The sequence below is a fragment of the Cyphellophora europaea genome (genome assembly GCF_000365145.1).
Source record: "Cyphellophora europaea CBS 101466 unplaced genomic scaffold supercont1.6, whole genome shotgun sequence".
Classification (NCBI taxonomy): Eukaryota; Fungi; Ascomycota; class Eurotiomycetes; order Chaetothyriales; family Cyphellophoraceae; genus Cyphellophora; species Cyphellophora europaea.
Genome location: NW_008481812.1, coordinates 1,694,901 through 1,717,233, shown reverse-complemented (window position 1 = coordinate 1,717,233; position 22,333 = coordinate 1,694,901). Strand labels below are relative to the sequence as shown.

General features: G+C 55.0%; 14 protein-coding genes across 14 annotated transcripts; 8 read left to right on the top strand and 6 right to left on the bottom strand.

Moving 5' to 3' along the window:
- Positions 1 to 240: 240 nt before the first annotated feature.
- HMPREF1541_06871 (uncharacterized protein) lies at positions 241 to 1,365 on the top strand (the record flags this gene model as incomplete). Its single annotated transcript, XM_008721199.1, has 1 exon — positions 241 to 1,365. One exon carries the CDS (start codon positions 241 to 243, stop codon positions 1,363 to 1,365), a length of 1,125 nt encoding a protein of 374 aa, XP_008719421.1.
- Positions 1,366 to 1,458: 93 nt separating this feature from the next.
- On the bottom strand, positions 1,459 to 2,367 carry HMPREF1541_06870 (uncharacterized protein; the record flags this gene model as incomplete). Its single annotated transcript, XM_008721198.1, has 1 exon — positions 1,459 to 2,367. The coding sequence occupies one exon, from the start codon at positions 2,365 to 2,367 to the stop codon at positions 1,459 to 1,461; it is 909 nt and encodes a 302-aa protein (XP_008719420.1).
- A 466-nt stretch (positions 2,368 to 2,833) lies between these two features.
- Positions 2,834 to 2,968, bottom strand: HMPREF1541_06869 (uncharacterized protein; the record flags this gene model as incomplete). The annotated part of the gene is made up of 1 exon (XM_008721197.1): positions 2,834 to 2,968. The coding sequence occupies one exon, from the start codon at positions 2,966 to 2,968 to the stop codon at positions 2,834 to 2,836; it is 135 nt and encodes a 44-aa protein (XP_008719419.1).
- Positions 2,969 to 4,166: 1,198 nt separating this feature from the next.
- On the bottom strand, positions 4,167 to 4,460 carry HMPREF1541_06868 (uncharacterized protein; the record flags this gene model as incomplete). Its single annotated transcript, XM_008721196.1, has 1 exon — positions 4,167 to 4,460. One exon carries the CDS (start codon positions 4,458 to 4,460, stop codon positions 4,167 to 4,169), a length of 294 nt encoding a protein of 97 aa, XP_008719418.1.
- Positions 4,461 to 5,585: 1,125 nt separating this feature from the next.
- HMPREF1541_06867 (uncharacterized protein) lies at positions 5,586 to 6,581 on the top strand (the record flags this gene model as incomplete). Its single annotated transcript, XM_008721195.1, has 1 exon — positions 5,586 to 6,581. The coding sequence occupies one exon, from the start codon at positions 5,586 to 5,588 to the stop codon at positions 6,579 to 6,581; it is 996 nt and encodes a 331-aa protein (XP_008719417.1).
- A 446-nt stretch (positions 6,582 to 7,027) lies between these two features.
- HMPREF1541_06866 (uncharacterized protein) lies at positions 7,028 to 8,152 on the top strand (the record flags this gene model as incomplete). The annotated part of the gene is made up of 1 exon (XM_008721194.1): positions 7,028 to 8,152. The coding sequence occupies one exon, from the start codon at positions 7,028 to 7,030 to the stop codon at positions 8,150 to 8,152; it is 1,125 nt and encodes a 374-aa protein (XP_008719416.1).
- A 376-nt stretch (positions 8,153 to 8,528) lies between these two features.
- Positions 8,529 to 9,539, top strand: HMPREF1541_06865 (uncharacterized protein; the record flags this gene model as incomplete). Its single annotated transcript, XM_008721193.1, has 1 exon — positions 8,529 to 9,539. One exon carries the CDS (start codon positions 8,529 to 8,531, stop codon positions 9,537 to 9,539), a length of 1,011 nt encoding a protein of 336 aa, XP_008719415.1.
- Positions 9,540 to 9,754: 215 nt separating this feature from the next.
- HMPREF1541_06864 (uncharacterized protein) lies at positions 9,755 to 11,179 on the bottom strand (the record flags this gene model as incomplete). Its single annotated transcript, XM_008721192.1, has 1 exon — positions 9,755 to 11,179. One exon carries the CDS (start codon positions 11,177 to 11,179, stop codon positions 9,755 to 9,757), a length of 1,425 nt encoding a protein of 474 aa, XP_008719414.1.
- A 293-nt stretch (positions 11,180 to 11,472) lies between these two features.
- Positions 11,473 to 11,766, top strand: HMPREF1541_06863 (U6 snRNA-associated Sm-like protein LSm6; the record flags this gene model as incomplete). Its single annotated transcript, XM_008721191.1, has 2 exons — positions 11,473 to 11,692; positions 11,744 to 11,766. 2 exons carry the CDS (start codon positions 11,473 to 11,475, stop codon positions 11,764 to 11,766), a joined length of 243 nt encoding a protein of 80 aa, XP_008719413.1.
- A 104-nt stretch (positions 11,767 to 11,870) lies between these two features.
- HMPREF1541_06862 (uncharacterized protein) lies at positions 11,871 to 12,895 on the bottom strand (the record flags this gene model as incomplete). The annotated part of the gene is made up of 3 exons (XM_008721190.1): positions 11,871 to 12,295; positions 12,340 to 12,425; positions 12,531 to 12,895. The coding sequence occupies 3 exons, from the start codon at positions 12,893 to 12,895 to the stop codon at positions 11,871 to 11,873; spliced, it is 876 nt and encodes a 291-aa protein (XP_008719412.1).
- A 410-nt stretch (positions 12,896 to 13,305) lies between these two features.
- On the top strand, positions 13,306 to 14,552 carry HMPREF1541_06861 (S-methyl-5-thioribose-1-phosphate isomerase; the record flags this gene model as incomplete). Its single annotated transcript, XM_008721189.1, has 2 exons — positions 13,306 to 13,877; positions 13,928 to 14,552. The coding sequence occupies 2 exons, from the start codon at positions 13,306 to 13,308 to the stop codon at positions 14,550 to 14,552; spliced, it is 1,197 nt and encodes a 398-aa protein (XP_008719411.1).
- Positions 14,553 to 14,673: 121 nt separating this feature from the next.
- Positions 14,674 to 15,090, bottom strand: HMPREF1541_06860 (uncharacterized protein; the record flags this gene model as incomplete). The annotated part of the gene is made up of 3 exons (XM_008721188.1): positions 14,674 to 14,848; positions 14,903 to 14,922; positions 14,980 to 15,090. The coding sequence occupies 3 exons, from the start codon at positions 15,088 to 15,090 to the stop codon at positions 14,674 to 14,676; spliced, it is 306 nt and encodes a 101-aa protein (XP_008719410.1).
- Positions 15,091 to 17,534: 2,444 nt separating this feature from the next.
- On the top strand, positions 17,535 to 19,260 carry HMPREF1541_06859 (uncharacterized protein; the record flags this gene model as incomplete). The annotated part of the gene is made up of 3 exons (XM_008721187.1): positions 17,535 to 17,650; positions 17,699 to 17,732; positions 17,782 to 19,260. 3 exons carry the CDS (start codon positions 17,535 to 17,537, stop codon positions 19,258 to 19,260), a joined length of 1,629 nt encoding a protein of 542 aa, XP_008719409.1.
- A 1,562-nt stretch (positions 19,261 to 20,822) lies between these two features.
- HMPREF1541_06858 (uncharacterized protein) lies at positions 20,823 to 22,287 on the top strand (the record flags this gene model as incomplete). The annotated part of the gene is made up of 6 exons (XM_008721186.1): positions 20,823 to 21,297; positions 21,352 to 21,477; positions 21,528 to 21,722; positions 21,778 to 22,050; positions 22,105 to 22,146; positions 22,199 to 22,287. The coding sequence occupies 6 exons, from the start codon at positions 20,823 to 20,825 to the stop codon at positions 22,285 to 22,287; spliced, it is 1,200 nt and encodes a 399-aa protein (XP_008719408.1).
- Positions 22,288 to 22,333: the final 46 nt, after the last annotated feature.

Sequence of the window (22,333 nt, the reverse complement as noted above, 5' to 3'; positions counted from 1 at the left end):
TCACGAACTGGGACCAACATCACCAGACCATTGTCTCCCCATAACGCTAAGCGCCGTCTTCTTCTGACGACCGATTTCACCCCCACCACCGTACCTGCTGGAGGGTGACGAAGAGACGCGGCTCTCGTTATATCGTTGCAGCCACGACCTGACCTCTGTTGAGTCCTCACACCATCTCCATCTCACAGCAGGCACACCAGACACCCCACCCCACCGCCGTTCTTCCTCCATCTCACCATCATGGCACCCATCCCCATAACAATAGTGACCGGCTTCCTCGGCTCAGGCAAGACCACCCTAATCCTCAACCTCCTCCCCCAACTACCTCCCTCGTACCGCATTGCGCTCCTCAAAAATGAATTTGGTGATCTCGCCGTGGACAGCCAACTGGCCTCCCAACGCTCCATCTCCGGGGTCCGCGAACTCCTCAACGGCTGCATCTGCTGCAACCTAGTCGGCCAACTAGGCGATGCTCTCTTCCAACTCCGCGACACCGTCGATCCCGCACGCATCATCATCGAAACCTCCGGCAGCGCCTTCCCCGCCACGCTCGCGATGGAGGTCAACCGGGTCTCGAATGAAAACCCCGGCACCTTTGTGCTCGACGGCGTCATCAGCGTGATCGACGTGGAGAACTGGCGGGGGTACGACGACACGAGCCCGACGGCGCGCATGCAGGCGCGCTACACGGACCTGATCATCTTCAACAAGCACGAGCTGGTCGACGAGCGCAAGTTCGACGACGCCCTCGACCGCGTCGGCGACCTCGACGTCCAGACCGCCTGGGTCAAGTCCGTCAAAGGCTGGGTCGACAAGGAAGTCATTCTGGGCATCGACGGCGCCATGATCCGCAGCGAAGGGCTGCGCGAGGCCATCGAGAAGGAGCGCGAGGAGGGCCTGCGCGGCGAGCACCACCATCATCAGGACGAGGTCGAGGTGCTGAGCGTCCTGCTCAAGGCCGACGACGGCAGGCCCCATGGCATCAGCCTCGACGACTTTGAGGAGCTGCTGCTGAGCGCGCCCAAGGACGAGGTGTACCGGATCAAGGGGTTGGTTGCGTCCAAGACGCCGCCGCCAGACAGCACGGGCGATCGAAGGACGAGTCTGGACGGTGATGGGAAGGGCCTGTATGTGCTGAACTGGGCGTTTGGGAGGTGGACGTACACGGCGTTGAGCTCGAGTCAGTTCAGCGTGCTGGACGACGCGAGTGCGAGACTGACGTTCATTCTGGCCAGGGGAGAGAGCAATCGCTGGATGAAGAAGCTGCAGAAAGGCGACCTACTGAAGCTGGATGGCGATGTGAAAGCAATGGTGACCGTTGAGAAGGTCGGCGGTGGGGAGCACGCTCACTACAAAGAAATGTAGACACGAGCGAGAGCACTGTACCACAATATAGAATGGAGCAGGCAGTAAAAGTCTTGGCGAACCGTTAGGTATCGCAACGACTTGAGCTAATAGCTAGACCTCTGCACGATCCGCTACCTCTTCACCACTACTCTCGTGTTTCCCGGGTCGTAGATCCTCCTTCTCCATCTCAGCTTCCCAATCATCCACAATCTCCTCCTTGGACTTGAACATGTTCTCATTTTCCATCTTCTTCTTCTTAGCTTCAGCCACCCTGCTTCCCAGGACAGTGTAGACGTTTCTCTGCCCCACAGCTTTCGTGGTGGGCGCGACGGCAGGTTTTCTTCCAGCTGCTGCAACTTGGGACCAGCCGCCTGCACTTGCAGCAGTTGACTTTGTCTGCACGTCAAGAATTCTAGGCTCGAAGCTCGAAGTGTCAAGACGGGCTTGCAACACGTTGGCTGCAAGATCGGCCGCTATAATGGCAGTCGATAGAGTAGGCTGGATCGCATTGAGGTCAAGCTTGCTCTGTGGTAGCAGCGCGACCTCATCGCCAAGAAAGTGAATATCCATCTGCGAAACCGGCATTGCCTTTTTGATGATTGGCCGTAATTCGTCTTCAGTCAAGGCGAATTTCAAGCCTCTGACCACAAAACCATTATAGATCGGATCCTTCTTCTCAACCACCGAGGAAGCCACTGGTGCAGAGATGTTGAGCTGACCACGACGAATACGGGCTGCTTGTGCAAGCGTCTTCATAGGAGCAGACACAAAGCGAGGGGTCTTGAACAGCATTATGTGACGGTGCGGCTCGGGATCGAGAGACTCGGTATCGAGGGCAAAGTCTTCAGCCAAGTTGTGCAAGAATTGGCGCTGTCGTGGTTTCATAGGGGGAAAGCGATATCTCTTCTCCTCATCGTCGGCAGCAAAGAGACGAATGATCTCCTCCTGCTTGTGCGCCCAAGCCACGTCATCCAGATACGCCGTCAATGTCGCTGTAGAGTATGGGACATGTTCGTCCATGTGATCTTCGGAAATGTGCAAGGCTTGGGCAAGATTCCGGTTTCGCTCCAATCGTGCACACTCATCATCACACTTGAGCGAGGTCTGGCGGCCGGGTGGATCTAGGACGCCCGCTCGAGCATTGCATCTCACCTCCTCCTTCTTTCGCTGGCAGTCACAGGTTATTATGACTTTGAACGGACAAGGCTTGTCCTCTTTACAGGCGGATGGAGCGTGGCATGGCTTATCGCATGGATGCTCACAAGTCTTTTTTGGCTTGCCACACTCCTGCTGGCAATGCTCATGTGCATCCTCGCATCCGCCAGATTTGTGGCAGGTCTTACGGCAGGTATGAGAACCGCACTTCAGTAGCTTTCCACAAACAAGACCGCAAAGGCCATCGGCGCGCCAGCAAGGCTGATTCTTGAGCATCTTCTTCCCACAGAGACACTTCTTTTCCGTCAAGAATGGACACTTTGGGCAGCTTTCATCGTCCATATGGCAGTTGTGAGAGACGGCGGGATGCCCACAAATGGTTGGACGTCGACAGGGAAACGTGCATGGAGGTGATGAGGTACCACAAGGTAGAGGCGCCTGCAGCACGGTTCGACCGCAATTGCATGCGATATCTTCGAAAATGGCTTCTTTGCAACTGGTACAAGGACCCTTGTGACAAAGTTCGACGCAAACGTGGTTGCCACACTTCAGAGGCCGGCCACATTCGCGTGTACAGATGTGCTCTGGTTCAATGTTCCCCTCAAGTCGTGGAACAGCCGCACCGAGAGGGCGCATTTTGCGTTTGGATGCTAGTCGTTCAGCAGCCTTGCGTTCACCTGTACAGCATCTCTCGCCGCATTCATGACGCCCGCAATTCAGTGTTGCCTTGCAGACCCGCATGCACTGGGGAGGCTCTTCGGTGCCTTGGTGACAGATGGTCTTGAATGAGTTCCGAGCGCACCGGCAGCTTATATCAACTTTCTTGGAGCATGGAAGACAATCGCCGCCTGGATGACATGTCTGGGTACAAGCATGGCCACAAGGTAGCAACTTGCCGCATGGTTGCTCACAACTGGGTATAGGGTCCATGCAAGACTCTCGGTCTTTGACTCCAAGATCGATTAACGCAGACTTGCCGCAAGCGCAGTGCGTGATGAGATCCGGAGACCGTGGGCAGTGAGGCTTTTCCTCCTTCTGCGGGTGACACCACTCTTCACATCGATGCTCACCGCAATCGTAGAGTTGATTGCAGGCTTGGCCACAATCAAATACTCCGATCCAGTTGTAACTCTGTATCTCCTCGCCCTGGTCCGAGCATGGCATTGTCTTTTCGACTTTGCCACAGTAGCACTTCGCATCGACCTGGGCCGGACATGCACCACAAACTCCGGCATGACAGGGTCTTTCGCAGATATGCTCACCACATGGCAAGAGATCGCCACAGATTGCTCCACAGCTCCAACCAATGTCATAGTTGGTTTCAACACATCTCCGCTGGGTTTCCTCCTTCCCGCAAAAGCAAACCTGTTTGGGACCCGCAGCCGAGCATGGTGGGCAAGGTCCAGCGTGACAGATCAAGTCACAAGGATGGGGACATGTTTTGGGAAATTTCCTCTCACGCCCGCAGGTTTGGCCGCACGAGTGCGGAGGAAGGCCACCAATACTCTTAGGATCAAATTCTTTCTCACACCAGCAGCTGTAATTGGATGGCATAGCTGTGGTTGGGAGGTTGCAGCCTGGACAGCGCCATTGTTTGCCATCGGCAGCTTCCGAGTCTGAACCGGTGGTCTTGACTGCAGAAGCATCATTCTTAGACCATTTCTTTATGCAGCCAATGTGGAACACAGTCCAGCACTGGTGGCAGGACCAGACTTTGGAGCTCCGCTGAACTTCGTTACTGCAAATTGCACATTCGTAGATGCCCTTGTTGATATCTTCATGCGTCCTCGTGGCAATATCAGGTGCGGTCGAGCGGGATATTGAACCCTTCCGCTGGCTTTTCTTGTGTGGGGTGGAACGATTTGCTGGGTGTTTCGGTGGTCTCGAAGTTTGGGACGAGGCGACAGAAGCGGATCGAGGAGGTAGCGAAGCAGGAAGGAATTCTGGGGCACCAGCATCAAGCTGCGGTTGTGTAAGTCGACCACCGAACGGCCTTGCCGTCGGTTGCGGAGCAGGGTTGGCGGTCTGATCTGGAGGCTGGGTCTGCGTTGGGTTCTGAGGTCTGGCAGAGCCTTGGTTCCTATTCCCACGCCCACGTCTCCTGTTACGAGAGGGACGACTCTGTTGCGGTGCTGTTGACTGTAGAGCTTGAGGTTGCTCCATGGTGGCGTTGTACTTGTATGGAGAGGGTGACAGGTCTCAGATATCGCTGAAGGCCCAGGTGTAGGAGTAAGAAAAGGGGAGCACTAAAAAATGCGGCTCCTGAACTGATGGAAAGCAGATGCAAGACTTGACTTGAGGCAGAAGCAAAATGACAGGAACGAAATACTAGACAAACAACTCGCGTGAATTCGTCGTTTGCCTCAACGCGGTCTGAGTCACTCAGATTTCATCAATGACTGGCAGACGACGTCATTGGTTCAATTCGGCCGAACTAGCGACAGCCTCGCACAGCCTTGCGGCTCAGTTCACGCCTTGGCGCGCGGCTTGACGAAAAGGGAAGTCCGCATTTACTGCCTGTTCAACTGCGACTCGAGTGGGACCCCTGATATGTCCGCCAGTCTCATCTTCCCTGCTCAACCTGAATGTCTGCAAGCGGAGGATGAGAGATAATACATAGCAATACCACCTCGTCTCGCAAGAGGTCGTGTCGGTGTGACTGTAGTTTTATTCGGGCATTAACCTATGTTTGAAACTGAGGTTGAGGGCATGGAAAACACTGACACGATCTTGAGCTCCTACAATGATTCCGAACCTCTCAGACCTAATACGACTAGCGGTCCGACATCCTACTGTAAATGCCATGGCGGCAGTATGTACTATCTCAGAAAGCACGAGGTTCGATCATGAAGACCGGCACTGCCCAAAAGAGCTGATTGACGCGGCGTGGCTTGCCATAGTTTACACTGCAGGGTATAAATATGAAACTATTCCCAACCTCGGGTACTCCAGTTGTTGAAAAACTTCCTTGTTCCTTACCCCATACTACTGACTGGCGGTAGAAGCAAAGATCTGCTGTCAGCGTTTTTAATCGGGGAACATTTCTCCACTCATTTTCCTTTTCCCCACTACCACAGTACAACATGGCAGCTCCAGCACGTATACTGCCTCGCCTGGTGGCTAGAACATCTTCCAAACATGACCTTCGATTTCGTGGGACCAGCGTCGCCAAAGCTCTACAGTCTCACCGTGCATTCTCTACCACCACTCGCTTCTCCCACCCCTCAGCAGGCACCGCCACTCAACCCGAATTCCCCAAGCTCACGACCCGCACAACCGCTGCACTACCGGAATTCGACCTCACAAACCACACCATCCTAGTATCAGGCGCCGCTCGAGGTCTCGGCCTCTCCATGGCCGAAGCTCTGCTCGAAGCCGGCGCCAAGGTCTACGCTCTCGATCGCCTCCCATCCGATGCCCAATCTCCAGACTTTGCCAAGATCCAGGACCGCGCCTCCCGCCTACTCAACACATCCCTACATTATCGGCAGATTGACGTGCGCGACGCGCCCGCCCTCAACAAGACCATCGCCGACATTGCTGAGCAAGACGGCCGCCTCGACGGCCTGATAGCCGCCGCGGGCATCCAGCAGGAAACCCCCGCGCTGGAGTACACGGCTGAAGACGCTCTGCGAATGATGGACGTCAACGTCGTCGGCGCCTTCATGACGGCCCAAGCCGTTGCCAAGCAAATGGTACGTCTCAAGGCAGGCGGTGGCGGCACTATGGCCTTCATCGCCTCCATGTCTGGCACTATTGCTAACCGCGACCTACACTGCGCCGCCTACAACGCCAGCAAGGCTGCGGTCGTGCAGCTAGCACGCAACCTAGCCAGTGAATGGGGTAGACACGGCATCCGAGTCAACACCATTTCGCCAGGCTACATTGTTACGCAGATGGTGGAGGACCTGTTCAAGACACACCCGGAGAGGCGAGAGGTGTGGGCGGGTCAGAACATGTTGGGGCGCGTGAGTTTGCCGGAGGACTACCGGGCAGCAGCAGTGTTTTTGATGGGCAAGGGGAGTCGGTTCATGACAGCCACGGATCTGCGAATCGATGGAGGCCATAGTGCATGGTAAGCTGAGTTTTGGGAGCAAGCCAGCCACTTGGGTATATGTACTTTCGTCTCTCAGCAAACGGCGAGTCCAGCCACTGATGGACCGGCCATCAACTTTGGATGAATATAATCGAAGACCACATAAAGAACCCCAGGACGAACTTCAACGACATTGAGTCAACCCGGGTCAGCCCATCAAAACAATTAAAAACCTTCTTCAGAGACAGACTGGCGAACTTCGAGCATCAGAAAAGGGCCGGGAAGCTCGCCAAGTGTGTGTGAGAGTACGAGAGTGGTGATGCCGGAAGCCGAATCCGGGTCTGACGCCACAGCCGTGACCTCATCCCACAGTACAGCCACATTAAGGGGCTGTGCGGGATGTTTTAAAGGCATCGTTGACACCGAAGTATCTGTTTTATATATTAATTTGACGGCACTCTGTCGCCAAAGGAAGGCGCCGCCACAGCAATGGCGCGACAGGATGAGATATCCAAATCTATTGTCGCCGCCATCCTCACAGCCGATCGTGCCGACAAGCGCGGTCTATTGAGACGAGTTCTCTATTTCGTCTCGTGTTTCTTTACACTTTTCCGCATTCGCCTTATTCGCATCCGCAATGAGGTCTTCCAGCGTCTTCGGTCTACGTGGTCGTTGGACGAGGATGGCTACGACCATAGCTTCTCGGGCGAAGAGCCGCTCAAGGCCACCGGCGATATGGGCTACTCAGGCTCCAGTTTCTTTCACACATCCGACGGCGCCTTCATCGTAAAGTCAGTGCCTCGACGCTTCGAGCACTCCTTTTTCAGAGACGATCTGCTGGATCCTTACGCCAACTACATGACACAGAACCCAACAAGCCTTTTGATTCGTATCACCGATTTCCTCGGCTGGCCCCACGTGTCACTGGGGGGGATTCTCGGTCTGGTTCCAAACTATCACATCGTCATGGAAAATCTGCTCACCGGCCAAGATGAAGCCAAAGCTTCCGGCGGAGGCGATTGGGAAACCTGGGACCTCAAGCCGACCTCCTACTTTTTCCCCGAACGGGACATTGCCGGCGGCAGACTCACCTCCGAGGCCACAAAATCCAAGCTTGCAGATCGCTTCGACGACAAAATCGCCATCACCAAGGACGAAACCGACTCGCTCATCAGACAACTCGAAAGAGACACAACTCTCTTGGCTGACAACAAAGCGGTCGACTATTCCCTGTTCCTGATCCGCATCCCACTCTCACAGCCCCAGAACCCTTTCGCCGATGACCCGGAAGTCGACAACGCTCCTCAACCGCCGGACTACCCTCCCTTTGCACCGCCTGCGCCACCAAGCTGGCGCACGGGCATCCGTTCCGCCGATGGCAAGTACGTCTTCCGCGCGGCGGTGCTGGATTTCTTTTGGGCCAAGCACAAAGTTCAACCAAAGCTGTTCACGCTACTGATTCGTGCTTGGAATCTCATCGACCGCCAGGGGCCCATGAGCATCACGACGACGCCAGAAGAGTATAGAGAACGGTTTCTGCAGATGTGCCGTGAGATAGTGAACGTCACTGTGGATGGTGAGTCTCGCGTTGGCGTAGGATATGGGACATTTTGAGCGTTCTGCGCCTGTTTCTGAGCTTTGAGATACCCCTAGAGTAGTCAGGTCGTAACGGAATATTCCTGGAATCACGATTATCCTTTGCACGTCCAGTGTCCATCGACAAGGCCTCAGTGAGCAAAAATAGGGTGCACAGCGTGAAGGGCCGCGCCAAGCCCAGCCCTCCCATCTCGGCCTTTTTGCTTCTCCGCAGTTTTTGAGCCCCAGCAACCTGGGAAAAAAAGTTGTCCACCGCAATTCGACTCACCTTCAGCACCACCACTTTCCGACCACCACATCCTACGAAACCAGCGCGGCCGCCTGCGTGATCAAGTCTCTATGAACTAGCAAGACAGTTCCCTTACTTTTGCTTCATTCCCCCGAATACGCGAAGATGGGGCTCGCCGCGCCCCGCCAACGCCGGCGCATCGCGGCCGACCCCCGCAATCTGACCTGGTCGAACAACGCCTCCGGCACCTCCTTCGGCCACAAGATCATGACCTCGCAAGGCTGGGCGGAAGGCCAATCCCTCGGCTCCAAGTCATCGGTGCACCACGCGGCGCACGCGCGCGACGAGAACGCCGCGCGCCTGGCGGCGGCGCGCGTGGGCGTCGTTTTCAAGGACGATACGCTGGGCCTGGGCGCGAAACTGAAGAGTAAAGATGTGGAGGGGCAGAGGACGGGCATGGATGCGTTCATGGGATTGTTGGGCAGGTTGAATGCGAAGGGGGAGAAGGAGGTGGAGGCGGTGGAGAGGAAGCAGGAGGAGAAGAAGTTGGAGAGGTATGCGCTGGGGAGGTGGGGTGGGATGGTGTTCGTGCCTGGTGGGGTGTTGGTGGGGGGCGACGAGTATTCGGGGAAGAAGCAGGCTAGGGAGGCGGAGGAGAAGAAGAGGAGGGCTGAGGAGGCGGAAGGAAGTGCGGATGCTGGTGAGGGTGGGGAGACTAGCGAGGATCGGGCTCGGAGAAGGGATGAGAAGAAGAAACGCAAAGAAGAGAGGCGGGCTAGGAGAGAGGCGAAGGCTGCCCGGCGAGCGGAGAAAGCTGCCAAGAAGTCGCAGACCACCCTTCAAGCTACGTCCGCGGACGAAGAGGAAGCCTCCCGTTCGACGTCCCGTTCGACGTCGGTCTCGAAGCGCAGATCCAAACCCGCGCCCGACGAGCCTGTTTCGTCCGCGTCCTCCGACAGCGAGGAAGTCACAGCAAAGGCTGTCAAGAAGTCGAAGAAGCGGCAACACTCGGAAACATCGACACCTGTGTTGTCGGACACGACACCTGCCCCGTTCCCCAGACCGACTGTGCGAAGCGGGCGACAGATATTACGAGGCAGGAACATTGAGGCGAAGAGGCGCGCGTTCCAGGATGCGAAGGGCTTAGATGGCATTTTTATGAGAGCGGCCGGATGATAGACTGGTTTCCACAGCACAGCGGTCGAAATCGTGCATAGCTGGGCGTTACATGGGTCACTTGCTGGGAATGGAAGACAGGGTACTGTCTAGACCAAAAGATATCTTGCAGAATTACATTAAGCATTTGTCCATCTACACGCTATAACCGCTATCATGACATGACTGTTTCGCTCAAACCCAGTCCAACCAAGAAAAGCACGTCGCCTTGCCCCTTACCGTGGATGTACCTCGACCTCATCCTGATCTTCGAACCCCACCTCCTGCACGCTCATCTTCTCGTCCAATCTATCCCCGTCGAACACCAGCCAGCATGTCTTGGTCTTGTCAATGTTCCTCTGACTTTGAAACGCCCTCATGATTTTGCCCACCCCAGTATTTGGGCGCACTCTGAGTGGCATCGGTTCCACGTCCTTGCACTTCAAAAGCAAAATAATGCCTTCCTTCTTCTTCGGCTCCTCTGGGACTTGCTCTTGCTGCTCGTCGTCACCATATCTTTCATGGTCCACGCCCTGCTTCGCCGCGTCTCTCGCCTTGCGCTGCTCTTCCAATATTTCTTCCGTCACAGCTTCCACCTGAATGCGTCCGTGACTGGGGTCTTCATCAGACCAGCTCGGAATATCCTGCTCGCGCTTCAAGATGTTGATGAGCGATGCCATGGTGGATGAATTATACAGCTTGGTGCCCCGCCAAGTAAAGAAGATCTGCTTCGCAAAAGATGACTCGACTTTGTTGCGGACGCACCAGTAGTCCTTGACAGGCTGCAGGGGTTGCGATGTGTGTCTGTTGACAACCAGGTCTTTGGTTCCTGGGATGTGAGACCTAATGAGGATGGCGATGTTCGATTCTAGAACCTTGGTTTGCGAAGCGGAAGGTAATTCATAGCTCCCATTCTTGGTAGAGACCGGGGAGCGAGAGGCTGCAGCTTTTTCGAAAGAGGGAGAGCGAGCTTTGTTAGCTACACGTGTTGGTGAGATGGATTTGGTGACGCCAGCACGTTCGAGTGCTTGCTGGCGAGCTTTACGCTGGAGTTCCCGAATGAAGGGGTCTTCGTCCTCGTCTTCAGGGGGCGGAGCGGATTTGGTGGTTCTGTTTGATTTTGGCGACCGTGAAAGATCCCTATCCTGGCTTGTGACCTGTCCCGTATTCCGACTACCTGCATCTCCGTCCTCGTCGCTCTCTTCGAGGCTGATCACTGTCCGTTTGGGTTTTGACTTGGCTTTGTGCTGACGCGGCGATATATCTAGACCAACCGACAGTTTGACGTCCTCGTGCGGTGCACTTCGAGTCACTCTTTTCGTAGTGCCGTGACTTGTGGGACTGTGCTTTGCACTGGAGGAACTCTGGAGACTGGCATCACTATCGTCAGGCTCGTCAAGCAAATCCTTTGACACCCTTCTCTTCTTGGGAGCAGGTTCCTCAATCTGCTTTTCAGCAATTACCGCTGCTTTTTTCGCTTCTTTCTCGGCCTTTGCTTTTCTTCTGGCCTCACGTTCTTCACGCTTCTTCGTCTCTTCAGCGATAATGTCCTCGTATACTCGATGCTGACCAAAGATTGGCGTGTCGCGACTGGTGGCCGCCGGTTTTGAAGCGACGGCCCACGACGGCCTGTTGAATAATGATGGCTTCGGGGTGCTCATGGGTGGCTCTCTGGGTGGTCGTGGGAAACGAGACGATCAAACGCAACAGGCGGCGGTGTGGGGTGATGTTCGTGCACTGATCGAAAACGCGGTACGCGTGGGAAAAGGTGATCTCCTACCCCGCATCGACCGCCTGGGGCTTAATTGAGTTCGGAGGGCTTCCGGTCAAAGCCTTGCGCATTCCAGCGCCTCAGCCTTGTGTCCCAATTCAAGATTTCTGTGTCGCAGCTTGTCCTTCCCACGTCCTTGCTACCAGAGTTGATACAGTGTTGCCGAACGAAAGCTGCAGAAAAATGGCCGACCAAGCCACTGGAGAGTCGAAAGACCCTGCCAGCTTCCTTTCCTCGATCATCGGCGTCCCTGTCACGGTCAAGCTTAATTCAGGTGTTGTCTACAAGGGCGAGCTACAATCTGTTGATGGTTATATGAACATCGCACTGGAAAAATGCCAGGAGTTCGTCAATGGAAAGCTGCGGGGGACATACGGCGATGCATTCGTTCGTGGTAACAATGGTGCGATATGTGTCCATTGCGACTGTTTCTTGTACTGACCATTTTGATTAGTCCTCTACATCTCCAGCGAGTGAGCCCTTTACGGACGACTCATTCTCTGATCTTCTCTGGCAACCCATCAAAGGCCGCATCGATGCTGTCCGTAAAGCTCGCGACTACTTAAAAGATCGGCGGGTACCTATTCGCGGCTTCCAAGTGGTGCGCTCGGGATATGGCTCGTCCAATACATAACGGTCCGGCCATAAACGGGGTATTTACCGTCCACGGAGCTTGAGTCTTTTTCCAGCGCATCATCAAACTTCTTCTTCATCTGTTGCAGCTCGGCTCCTTCCAGGATAGCTATCTGGCTCAGTGTTCTCAATCTGCTCCAGATGTCATCTGCCGACAGCCAGGTTTCGAAGTCGATAGCGGCTTCTCCGATTGGCAATGAAAAAAGAGGGTCGGCGAAGTGAAGTGTAAGAGGGTTCGAACTAGTCTGCTCATCAAAGACTTTCCGCCATTGCTCATGTCGAAAACGAGGTTGATCGTCTTCAAGAGACCACACAACGTCTCGCATCGTGGAACCCCAACCCGCATGGATGTCCCACGCTTTTGGGGCATTGTCTGACGGGATGAGTAAGGTGGAGAGGTAGGAATTGGTCTCGTACAGTCATCGATATTCCAAATCAATCCCAATACCCCAGCCGGGCGAAGAACTCGGGCGATCTCCTTCAATGCATTCATGTTTGCAAACCTTGAATTAACCATTAGTGAACAAGCTCTCGGCGGTACTGTCCTTAGCGCACCAGTGAAAGGACTGATGGAAGACATGTCAGCGTGCAACCACCAAATCAAAGACAGGCATCTTACCTGCGCCACTAAGACTGCAGCAAATGTGCCATCCGAAATGTGCTCGAGGTCTTCTGCACTTCCGTCGACGACCGTGACCCTATGCAGCTTCTTGTCTGACAGCTGTTGGCGCATATCATCGTGTGGCTCAACTGCAACGATCTCGTACTCCTCTGGCCTAGCGGATAACGCTTCTGTGAACTTGCCAGTTCCGGCTGCCAGGTCTAGAATCTTTGCACCCTGAACACCTGCTAGATCGAGCTTCCCGAGGAGCAGATCGACGGCTTCTGCGCGGTACGTTGGTCGACCAGCGTCATATGCTGCCGCCGCCGCAAAGCCAGTTTGGGCTTCCGGTCTAATACGAGCAGATGTCATATTGCCAAGGCCCTCCCTTGAACGGAAGAACTGAGTGTTGTGATGCGGTGAGGATATTGGTCAATGTATCATAGGATCGGATCGGATCGGATCTGCCTCAGATTCGCATAGGGTCCTTAAGGATCGGGGTGAGCATTGCAGGTGGCTTGGATTGGCGGTGGAAGAGAGGTGGGGATTGTTACCGAGTTTGCCTTGCCCCGCGCGGCTGCCTCTACCAAACCAATGGCGCGACTGCCTTGTCCAAAATTTTAGCATTTGACTCGAAGAAATTTTAAAGAGAGTTCCAGGCATCGAGCCCGTACACGTATCTACGATATTTCATCTCTCGTTCACGGAGTCGCGATCACCACACCAACGAATCCACTTCATTTCACGTCTAATACTTGCACCACCCTTTCGCGGGTGCCAGTATGGTGTTAGAAGCCATTCGCTTCGCCCGACGGAAAGACTCCCGGGAGCCTTCTGCCAGCCTTGAAATCCTTGACCAACTCCTGCTACCGCATCGGACGAGTTATTTCAGGATATCGACATGCGAAGACGCCCATCATGCCATCAAGCAGATGCAAGTTCGGGGCGCCCCTGCAATTGCTATTGTTGCGGCACTTGCACTCGCGACCGAGTTGACTCAGGCAGACTCAGAGAGTGTTCAGATTCCCGATTCGGTGGAGCGGACTGCAGATCTTATTGGCACACGCTTAGACTATCTCAAAACGAGTAGGCCTACAGCGGTGAACCTCAGCGATGCAGTGGGCAAGCTGAAGAAAGTGGCTGATCAGGCGGCGACGGCCGCTAACGCGACCCCCGCCTCGGTCGTTGAAGCTTACGTCAATGCTGCAGAACGCATGCTGGTGGACGACGTTTCCGATAACAAAGCCATCGGGGAGCATGGGGCTGCATGGATCGAGCACAATACGACGGCAGGAGTTCAACGGAGTAAAGATCCGAAGCAGGGGCTGCAGGTCCTGACTCACTGCAATACCGGGTATGCCACGCCCAGATTCGGAAGGATATCGGAACTGACTCGAACCATAGGTCTTTGGCTACAGCAGGATATGGAACAGCCCTGGGTGTGATACGTTCACTCCGATCAAGAGACATGCTCACACATGCATATTGTTCGGAAACAAGACCTTACAACCAAGGGTCGCGCCTGACTGCTTACGAGCTGGTCCACGACCAGATACCAGCAACGTTGATCACTGACTCGATGGCTGCATCGCTGCTTGCCCGCGAGGGCACGAGTTTGGCCGCCATAGTGGTTGGCGCGGATCGAGTAGCAGCCAATGGTGACACCGCTAATAAGATCGGAACGTACTCCCTTGCAGTGCTTGCCCGCCATCATGGTGTCAAGTTTCTCGTCGCAGCTCCACGAACAACCATCGACCTGTCAACACCATCGGGTGATCAGATAGTCATCGAGCAACGCGCCGCTGACGAGGTGACTAAGATCAAGGGTCCACGCATCAGTGCAGTCGGCCAGATACTTATTGATGAAGAGCCGGCAACTATCAACGTCGCCGCCACTGGCATTGATGTCTGGAATCCAGCATTTGACATCACGCCGGCGGCTTTGATAGATGGGGTTATAACCGAATGTGGTGTCGTTGAAAAGAGTGATGGGCGGTTCGACTTCCAAAGCCTCTTTACCGGTCATTGAAGGCGTTGTTTTTGACCGTCGGGCAAGCGAGGAAACCGATGTTACCAGAAATCTAGGATCAGGATAATTGCCATGCACCCTGAAATTCTCCACCGCACTCGCGTCTGCTGAGGCGGTCGAATCACGAGCTGCTCCGGTCCTTCTTAGATGCAGAGGACTGGACGGAGCTCTGTTGTTGGGCGGCGGAGGCGGCTTCGTCTTCACGAGCATTTTGTTCCACGCTCGCGAGGAGCTGCTCAATTCGGCTTTCAATATCATCCAACCGAGATTCGAGAGCTGTCGCAGTCTGTTCACCCCTAGTCCGCGACCCTTGTTAACAGGGGACCTGGGTCCATGTGGCAGAGTCATACCTTGCTAGCTCCTGAAAAGCCTAGTGATGAAGGTCAGAAACACTTGATTGGGGTTTTGGACTCTTAACACAGCCTACCTTTGCCAGCTCGGAATTGAACTGCTGAGGAGTTTCGATCTGCTGGTTGTCCTGCTCTCGTTCCTGTGACCCGGCATCGGCATGGCTTGATTCGTCCTGACTTTGTGCCATAGCTGAAACCTTGACAGAATGGCAGTGCGGAGCTGTCAGGCGCACACCAGTCAGTGACACGGGTATCCGAAGATTTCGCTGTAAGTGCGGTTGGATCTACGTTGCAGCTGACTCCGTCGCGGTGGGCCCTTTGCGAGTCCCGGATAAGTTATGATTTGGGTTTGGGTTGGGAAAAAGGTCGCAAGAGGACAAGTAGCGTGCACAGAGAGTGCGTCGGCATTCGCGGTCTTGGCACGGTACTAAGATTCGGGGCCATTGTCAAAACGCTGTCGGCGAAGGTGCGACTACTGTAGTCCCTCAGCAACGGCTATTGCTCGTTGGTAGAAACAAAGTTATTAAGTTCGGTCCCGATGCCCGCGTTACACGTACTACTTGTACTGCTCGGAATTTACCGTGCTGATTGCCTAGACTGTGCCTGAAACCGAGAGTAGTGTCTCACGCATGTGAGGGAAAACTCTTGATCAAGGCGGTGAACCGGTACGTGGCGCGCGAAAGGCTATGACACAATAAGGCAGGCCTTGCCGTTCAATGGCTTTTTTGGAATTGGCTGCGCCTATGCAGCGCGTCTTTGTGCCTTCAGCCTTCTCTGCTAAATCGCATCAGCACTCCATTATGATTGTGACAGGCCCGAGGAGGCCATCAAGCATTACCGTCTCGCCTAACGGGGGCCGCAGTGGATTCATACTACGGTGCCGCGAAGTTACCGGTAAGGCCATGGCCAGAAACCGCCTAGGGCACGCAGAAAATACGAGTGGCCGAATACGCCCGAAATAATGGCTGCAGCAGCCGTGCAGCGGCCGCCGGGGCCCGGTGGTCTAACGCCTGACGCTGTCTCTGGAAGACGTGTGTGCGATACCAGGCTGTAGTGTCACGATTCGATTCCGGGGATGAATCCGTCTACCGCATGACAGAATGAGACCCTGCGGCGGACCCCTTGGCTTTGAGGGCTCCGAGATCGAGATTTTGCTCGTCCATCGTCCTGTGCCTGGGAAACTCTAGGCACGGGGGAGGTCACCGGCATCGAGCAGAATTACCGCAATCTCAACTACAAGCGCATCAGAGTTGGATCTTCTCCGCTTTTCCCATATTGGATGTGCACCAACATGTACGTAGCAGGTTGAGTTCTCCGATCTACCTTTGACCAAAACCCGCAGTCGGCTGCCCAGAAACCAAGTTGCTGGATTCATCAGATCTTCGATTCACTTTGTCGCCGCGCCCTGGGAGAAAAGTCTGCACGGTACCCGGAGAAGCAACGGAGCTAGCGAAGGACCGTTCTTCACGCAAATTGCTGCGGTCTATCGCCACAGCTCTGGCGCTGTGGTCCTCTATGTACGCTATAGTGCGGCTATAAATCATACGGGACTATTCTGACATCAACCTGCATGGGTACAGTGCCGAAAGAAGGCGACTACGCAGGTACCGGTGTCGTGGGCGCTTAAACCCAGGCGGCTGTGTAAGGGGGGGCACGTGCAGTAATCATTACATACGATACCCACGCGCCAGTCGCGACCCAAGTAGCACCCACCGTACTGGAGTAGCTCCCTTGCATGCTATTCCTGGCTTGAATATTGCCTGCTCCTCTCTTCGGAGCCGTTTTCTTACATTTCTTTCCTCTTTCTTCAGAACTTCTGGGCGACCGGTAGCAACGCCCAATCCTCCCCCGTTTTTTATCCTCTTCTTTTCAGTACACTGGCGCTTGCCGCCCATCTTTACCTCGCCTAATTCCACGATCAAGCGATCATCCGATCAATCGCTGCAACCTTTCGGCCCGTATGTGAACCACCCTCCATCATCCAGAATCAATTTTCATTCGATGATTGCATCTAACCATCGCCTCCTCGCCCAGACCCTGCAGCTCCATTGGTCACTCCGTCATCCCGAGCAGCCGATTTTCATCCGGCATATCTAAACACCAATCCACTCAATGTCATAGAGCCGCGCTTCAGCTGCCCCACGCTTCCCTTCCAGAAACTTGCTGATACTGGCGCGATCCTGACCCCGCCTCAAGCATTTTCTCTGTACGGTCAAAATATTTCTGTTGCTGGTCGAGGTTGCATCTATCGACTACCGACTTGGAGCAAGCACCCTGAGAAGCTTTCTCGAGCAGCTTTTGCTCTCTTTCCCCTTTCAGCCACAGTTCCTCGGTCAACTCCCATCAGACCCTTGGAACCCCCCATCCAGCAAGATACGTCAAGGCCATCCGCTTTCGACTGTTAACCCGTCACCATTTTGATCTATTGCGTGAGAGGTGCTTTTAGGCCCTAAGCTGCCGCTATAGCAGACACGCAAGCATCACTTGATCGCGAACATACAGACGGCAAGCTCGTCTTTCAATCTATGCAGTCATTGTCAGGCCTCGATACTGGACAGAGTCCCGGAGCATAACCAAGTCACACCCTGCTCAACCGCTTAGTCTATCAATGATTGCCCGGCTGCGTGCATGAATGACAGATCTCGGATCACATCTAGAGCGCTTGGGCCTGGAGCACTACCTCGATGCCTTCCTGAGCGAGGGATTTGAGTCGTGGGATACGGTCCTGGACATCCAGGAAAGCGACTTGTACGTCACCCCCATAAATGGCCGATGCGCAGACTGACGTCAATCTAGCGAATCTCTGAACATCAAACTCGGTCATCGAAGGGTAGGTCCATCTCCCTCTTCGTACAAGCCACCAGCTAACCTGCTTCTAGAAGCTTCAGCGGGCCATCGCAGAGTATCGAGGTATACCCTACGAGCGCTTGTATGGCGGCGTGGCTTATGATGCGGCGCCTGAAAGTGCTCGGCCAGCCGAGGCATCACAACTTGGCGGTAGTGTCGCTTCGGGTCCCGGAGTCGAGGCCAAGAGGAAGTATCGTAGACATCCCAAGGCGGATGAGAATGCGCCGGAGCGCCCTCCATCTGCCTATGTGATCTTCTCAAACAAGGTCCGGGAGGAGATCAAGGACCGAAACCTATCCTTCACTCAGATTGCAAAGCTCGTTGGCGACCGATGGCAGAAACTGGAGGCCAAGGGCAAGGAACCTTACGAGTCTCAGGCCAACGCTGCTAAGGAGCGTTTTAACATCCAGCTCTCAGCTTACAAAAAGACTGATGCGTATAAAGATTACATGCAGTACTTGGTCGACTTCAAGGCGAAACATGGCGCCGGTGGAGCGCCTTCAGAACCGAAGAAACCTAAGCTTGAGACTCAAGAGTCCAGTACGGGGAGCATGTCGGGCAAGTCAGGCGACGTTATGGCCGATGCGCTCCAGACAACGCATGGCCATAGACGTGGCGGATCAACGGGGTCTATTGGCTCGATGCCTGTGGCGGTAGCACCCACATCGCCGGCACGAGCTGCCCAGGGCTATACGCTCGCTGCTGCAAGTCAGCAATATGTTCCAAGCGCATCGCTTCCCTCGCGCAATGCACCAGCTGGACGAGGTGGAACGCCTCCGGGCACGGGTCGGGATCTTCGCTGGCGAGGACCTCCGGGACCCCTGGGCCAATTGTCCAACCAGAGCTCGGTCTCCGAGGGCTCATCGGCCGTACGCAGTGAGTCAGACCCATTGCTGCGGACCGGGTCTCTGTCCTTGGGTACTCCTCCATCCGCAACGCCACCACTAGCGACGCAATCTGATCAAGGATCTTCGCATGATGTGACCCGGCCCCGTTTTCCTGGACCACCTGCATCGCTACCTAGCTACGGTAGCAGTAACTATTCAGGGACCATGCCGTCACCGGCCGCGTCCGAGAGCAGTTGGCGCAGCCGACCGTCTGATCTGCGGGGCTATATGGACATCAGCCCAGGGTCAATGCAGCCACCTCCGTATCAGCCGACGACCCCGGCCGGCACGGCCATTAGCACGATCAAGCTACCGCCTCTCACCGGACCTGACCGATCGGCCGACTTTCAGGGCCGGACATTACCACTATCTCGAACCTCGCCTACGCAGCAGTCTGGGTTCCTGCCGACAAGTCGATATTCGGAATCATCGAGCGGTTTTGGCCTTCCTGCACAGCCGCGCCTCACACGACAAGACTCGGGTCCGGAGCAACCATTGGAGAGGTCGGAGAACGATGCAGCCACAACGCTTGCCGGCCTGGCGTCGGTGAGTTCCAGTGACACTACTCCTCGGGGTCCTTCAACGGGCCAACCGCCGGACCATCGTCAGTGGCCATTTCGGTGAATAGATAGATTCGGGTTTTTTGGTGGGGGTTTTTTTTTGAGTATGGGATCTTCACGAATCATGATGTTGGGAAACCATACTGCTTTTCAGATACATTTGCAAGCGAAACAGACACACTGGCTGTTCACGGTGTTGTGAGCGGTTTTGGTCCACACGGCAAGAATGCTCAGTGTGTAAGGCCAACGTGTACTTTAGGCGACCAGATTGTGTCTATAGCCTGCAATTATAAACAATAGCTGCGTCGTTGCAAAGGCCCGATTGACAAAGATCATTCTTCGTACGAACAGCTCGCCTATAAACTGAACAACTTCTTTTGGTCCTACACTCGATGCTGCGAGATCTGCTACTGTGCTTGGGAAACTGATGGGTGCTTGAACATCCTGGCCCGGAGATGACATACCGTTCCCAGAAGCCAACTCCGAGACGACCTGCCACTCGGTGCCCTGCATCCATGCCGAGGTGTTGCGGCGGCGGCGATCATCCGGTCAACTGTCCAGCGATCCAATGCAGTTCGTGCGGTGATAGTCTCTGTGATTCGTCTATGTATCTATCGGAGCACCACCCCGCGAACAAGAAGGTGCCATTGGGCATGATTGGACTGGAAGCGTAACAGCGATCTCCATCGGAGGCGTTTCACCCCAGATCACGGGCTACAGGGCTGCGGCGAATGAGACGCGCGAGATGCGAGATCGACAACGGGCAGAATCGACAGTGCCCGGCGCCACCCTGCACAACACCTTTAGCTCCTTTTCAAACTTCTCCTGACTTTCAAGTTGCCTTGCGACAATCCCCGTGCCTGTAGCCAACCACGACGACGAGCCTCGTTTCTTGCAGCCACCTTATCTCGGCTGCACGCCAAGGCAGGCTTAAAGGTGCTTCGCCTTCGGGCTAGGGACATCAAGCCTTTCTCGTCGACTCAACACCGGGTGGCCCTGGTCGTCGTCTCGAGGCACAAATTGGCATTTTAATTGGCATTCTCTGGGCTGAGGCTTCTATATTGACCACTGATACCTCGTACATACGTACCCCTGGCCATGGCAATTGCCATCATGATGATAACTTTGTTTCGAAAGTTCCTCCACCAGGGAAAGTAGCTCCTGCAGCAAGGCGATGCACATCATCACCAATGCTGCAGCCAGGCTGCTTCTGCGGTCTCGTTCGCTGGCGTTATGTTGGCCCATCGTTGCATCCGTGGGGGCATGTGTTCATTTCGCTGTTGCCGAACGCCCCCCTCTTCCCGGTCCCGTGCATGTATCCTAGACCTTGAGGGCCCGAGGGAGGTGAGCGAAAGAGGATAGAGGAAGAACCTGTTTGCTCGGCTGTGCGGCATACGACGAGTTTTGAGGAAGCAGTACTTCTAGGATATAAAACTGGTATGTTGCCAGAGTCTCTTTCAACTTCACGCTTTATCATTCCAGCAGCAGTCTTAGCAGCAGTCGTTCGTTCATTATCATTCAGCAGACCCAGTCCACTCATTTGCGCGCGAGTCGCTCATTATTATTCCCTACCCACACTCCCTCACGTACTGCCAACCCAAAGTCATCCATTGAAGAGACATCAACATGCCGTCCATCACCTCCCTCATCGCCGCCTCCGCCCTGGCCGGCGCCGTGCTCGCCGCCCCAACCGGCCGCCAGCCCACCAAGCGCGGCTTCACCATCAACCAAAAGATCGCCAAGCCCTTCCAAGCCCCCGCCGTGCAGCTGCGCCGTGTGTACGAGAAATACAACGTCGCTGTCCCCGCGGACGTCTCCAAGGCGGCACAGGACGACGGCAGCGTCGCCGCCAACCCGGAAGACGGCGATGTCGAGTATCTCAGCCCCGTCGAGATCGGTGGCCAGACCGTCAATTTGGATTTCGACACGGGATCGGCCGATCTGTGGGTGTTCTCGACCGAGTTGCCCAAGGCGCAGCAGAGTGGCCACGAGCTGTACGATCCTAAGAAGTCGAAGACGGCCAAGGAGCTGTCGGGGGCGAGCTGGCAGATTTCGTATGGTGATGGCAGTGGGGCGTCCGGAAATGTTTACACGGATACCGGTTAGTATTCCACCTTTCTGTCGGCACCTTCGTCGCCAGCTAATGTATGGTCAGTCAATGTGGGCGGTACGGAAGTCACCGGTCAGGCTGTGGAGCTTGCCTCCAAGATCTCTCAGCAGTTTCAGCAGGACGAGAACAATGATGGTCTGCTTGGCCTTGCCTTCAGCAAGATTAATACAGGTGAGTGGTCTTCTCTTGCGTCCCCATATTGGCGTATACTGATAGCCGAGCAGTTCAGCCCACGCAGCAAAAGACCTTCTTCGACACCGCCATTGATCAGGGCGTCCTCTCGCAGAATCTCTTCACCGTCGACCTCAAGAAGGGCGCGCCGGGCACTTATGACTTTGGCTTCATTGATGACAGCAAGCACACCGGCGAGATCCACTACACCGATATCGACAGCTCGCAGGGCTTCTGGGAATTCAGTAGGTCTTTCCAACAATCCACCTTGGCCACCGGCAGCGCTAACAGTCCAACCAGCCGGAACTGGCTATGGCGTTGGCAACGGTAGCTTCCAGCAGCAAAGCATCGACGCCATCGCCGACACGGGCACCACACTGATCCTCATCGAGGACGACATCGTCGAGGCCTACTACAAGGAGGTCAGTGGCGCAGAGTACGACAGCCAACAGGGTGGTTACACCTTTAGCTGTGACGCAGAGCTGCCGGACTTCTTCCTGGGCATCGGCGATTACCAGGCCAAGGTGCCCGGGTCATTCATCAATTTGGCGCCTGTGGACAATTCTGGCCAGAGTAAGCGTTCTCCCTGGAGATTTGCGTGGACGATTCCTGTTGACGCGTTTGCAGCTTGCTTTGGTGGCATTCAATCGAGCCAGGGTATTGGACAGAGTGAGTCTTCCTGCTCACGCCGAACGGAGATCGAGGTACTGACTGGTTCTAGGTATCTATGGCGATGTCTTCTTGAAGGCCATCTTCGCCGTCTTTGACAACGACAACATGCAGTTCGGCGTTGCGGAGAAGAGCTTGTAGTGCTTGTGCCCGAGAAGTGCCATTCAACAGGGGCCCGACCAAAATT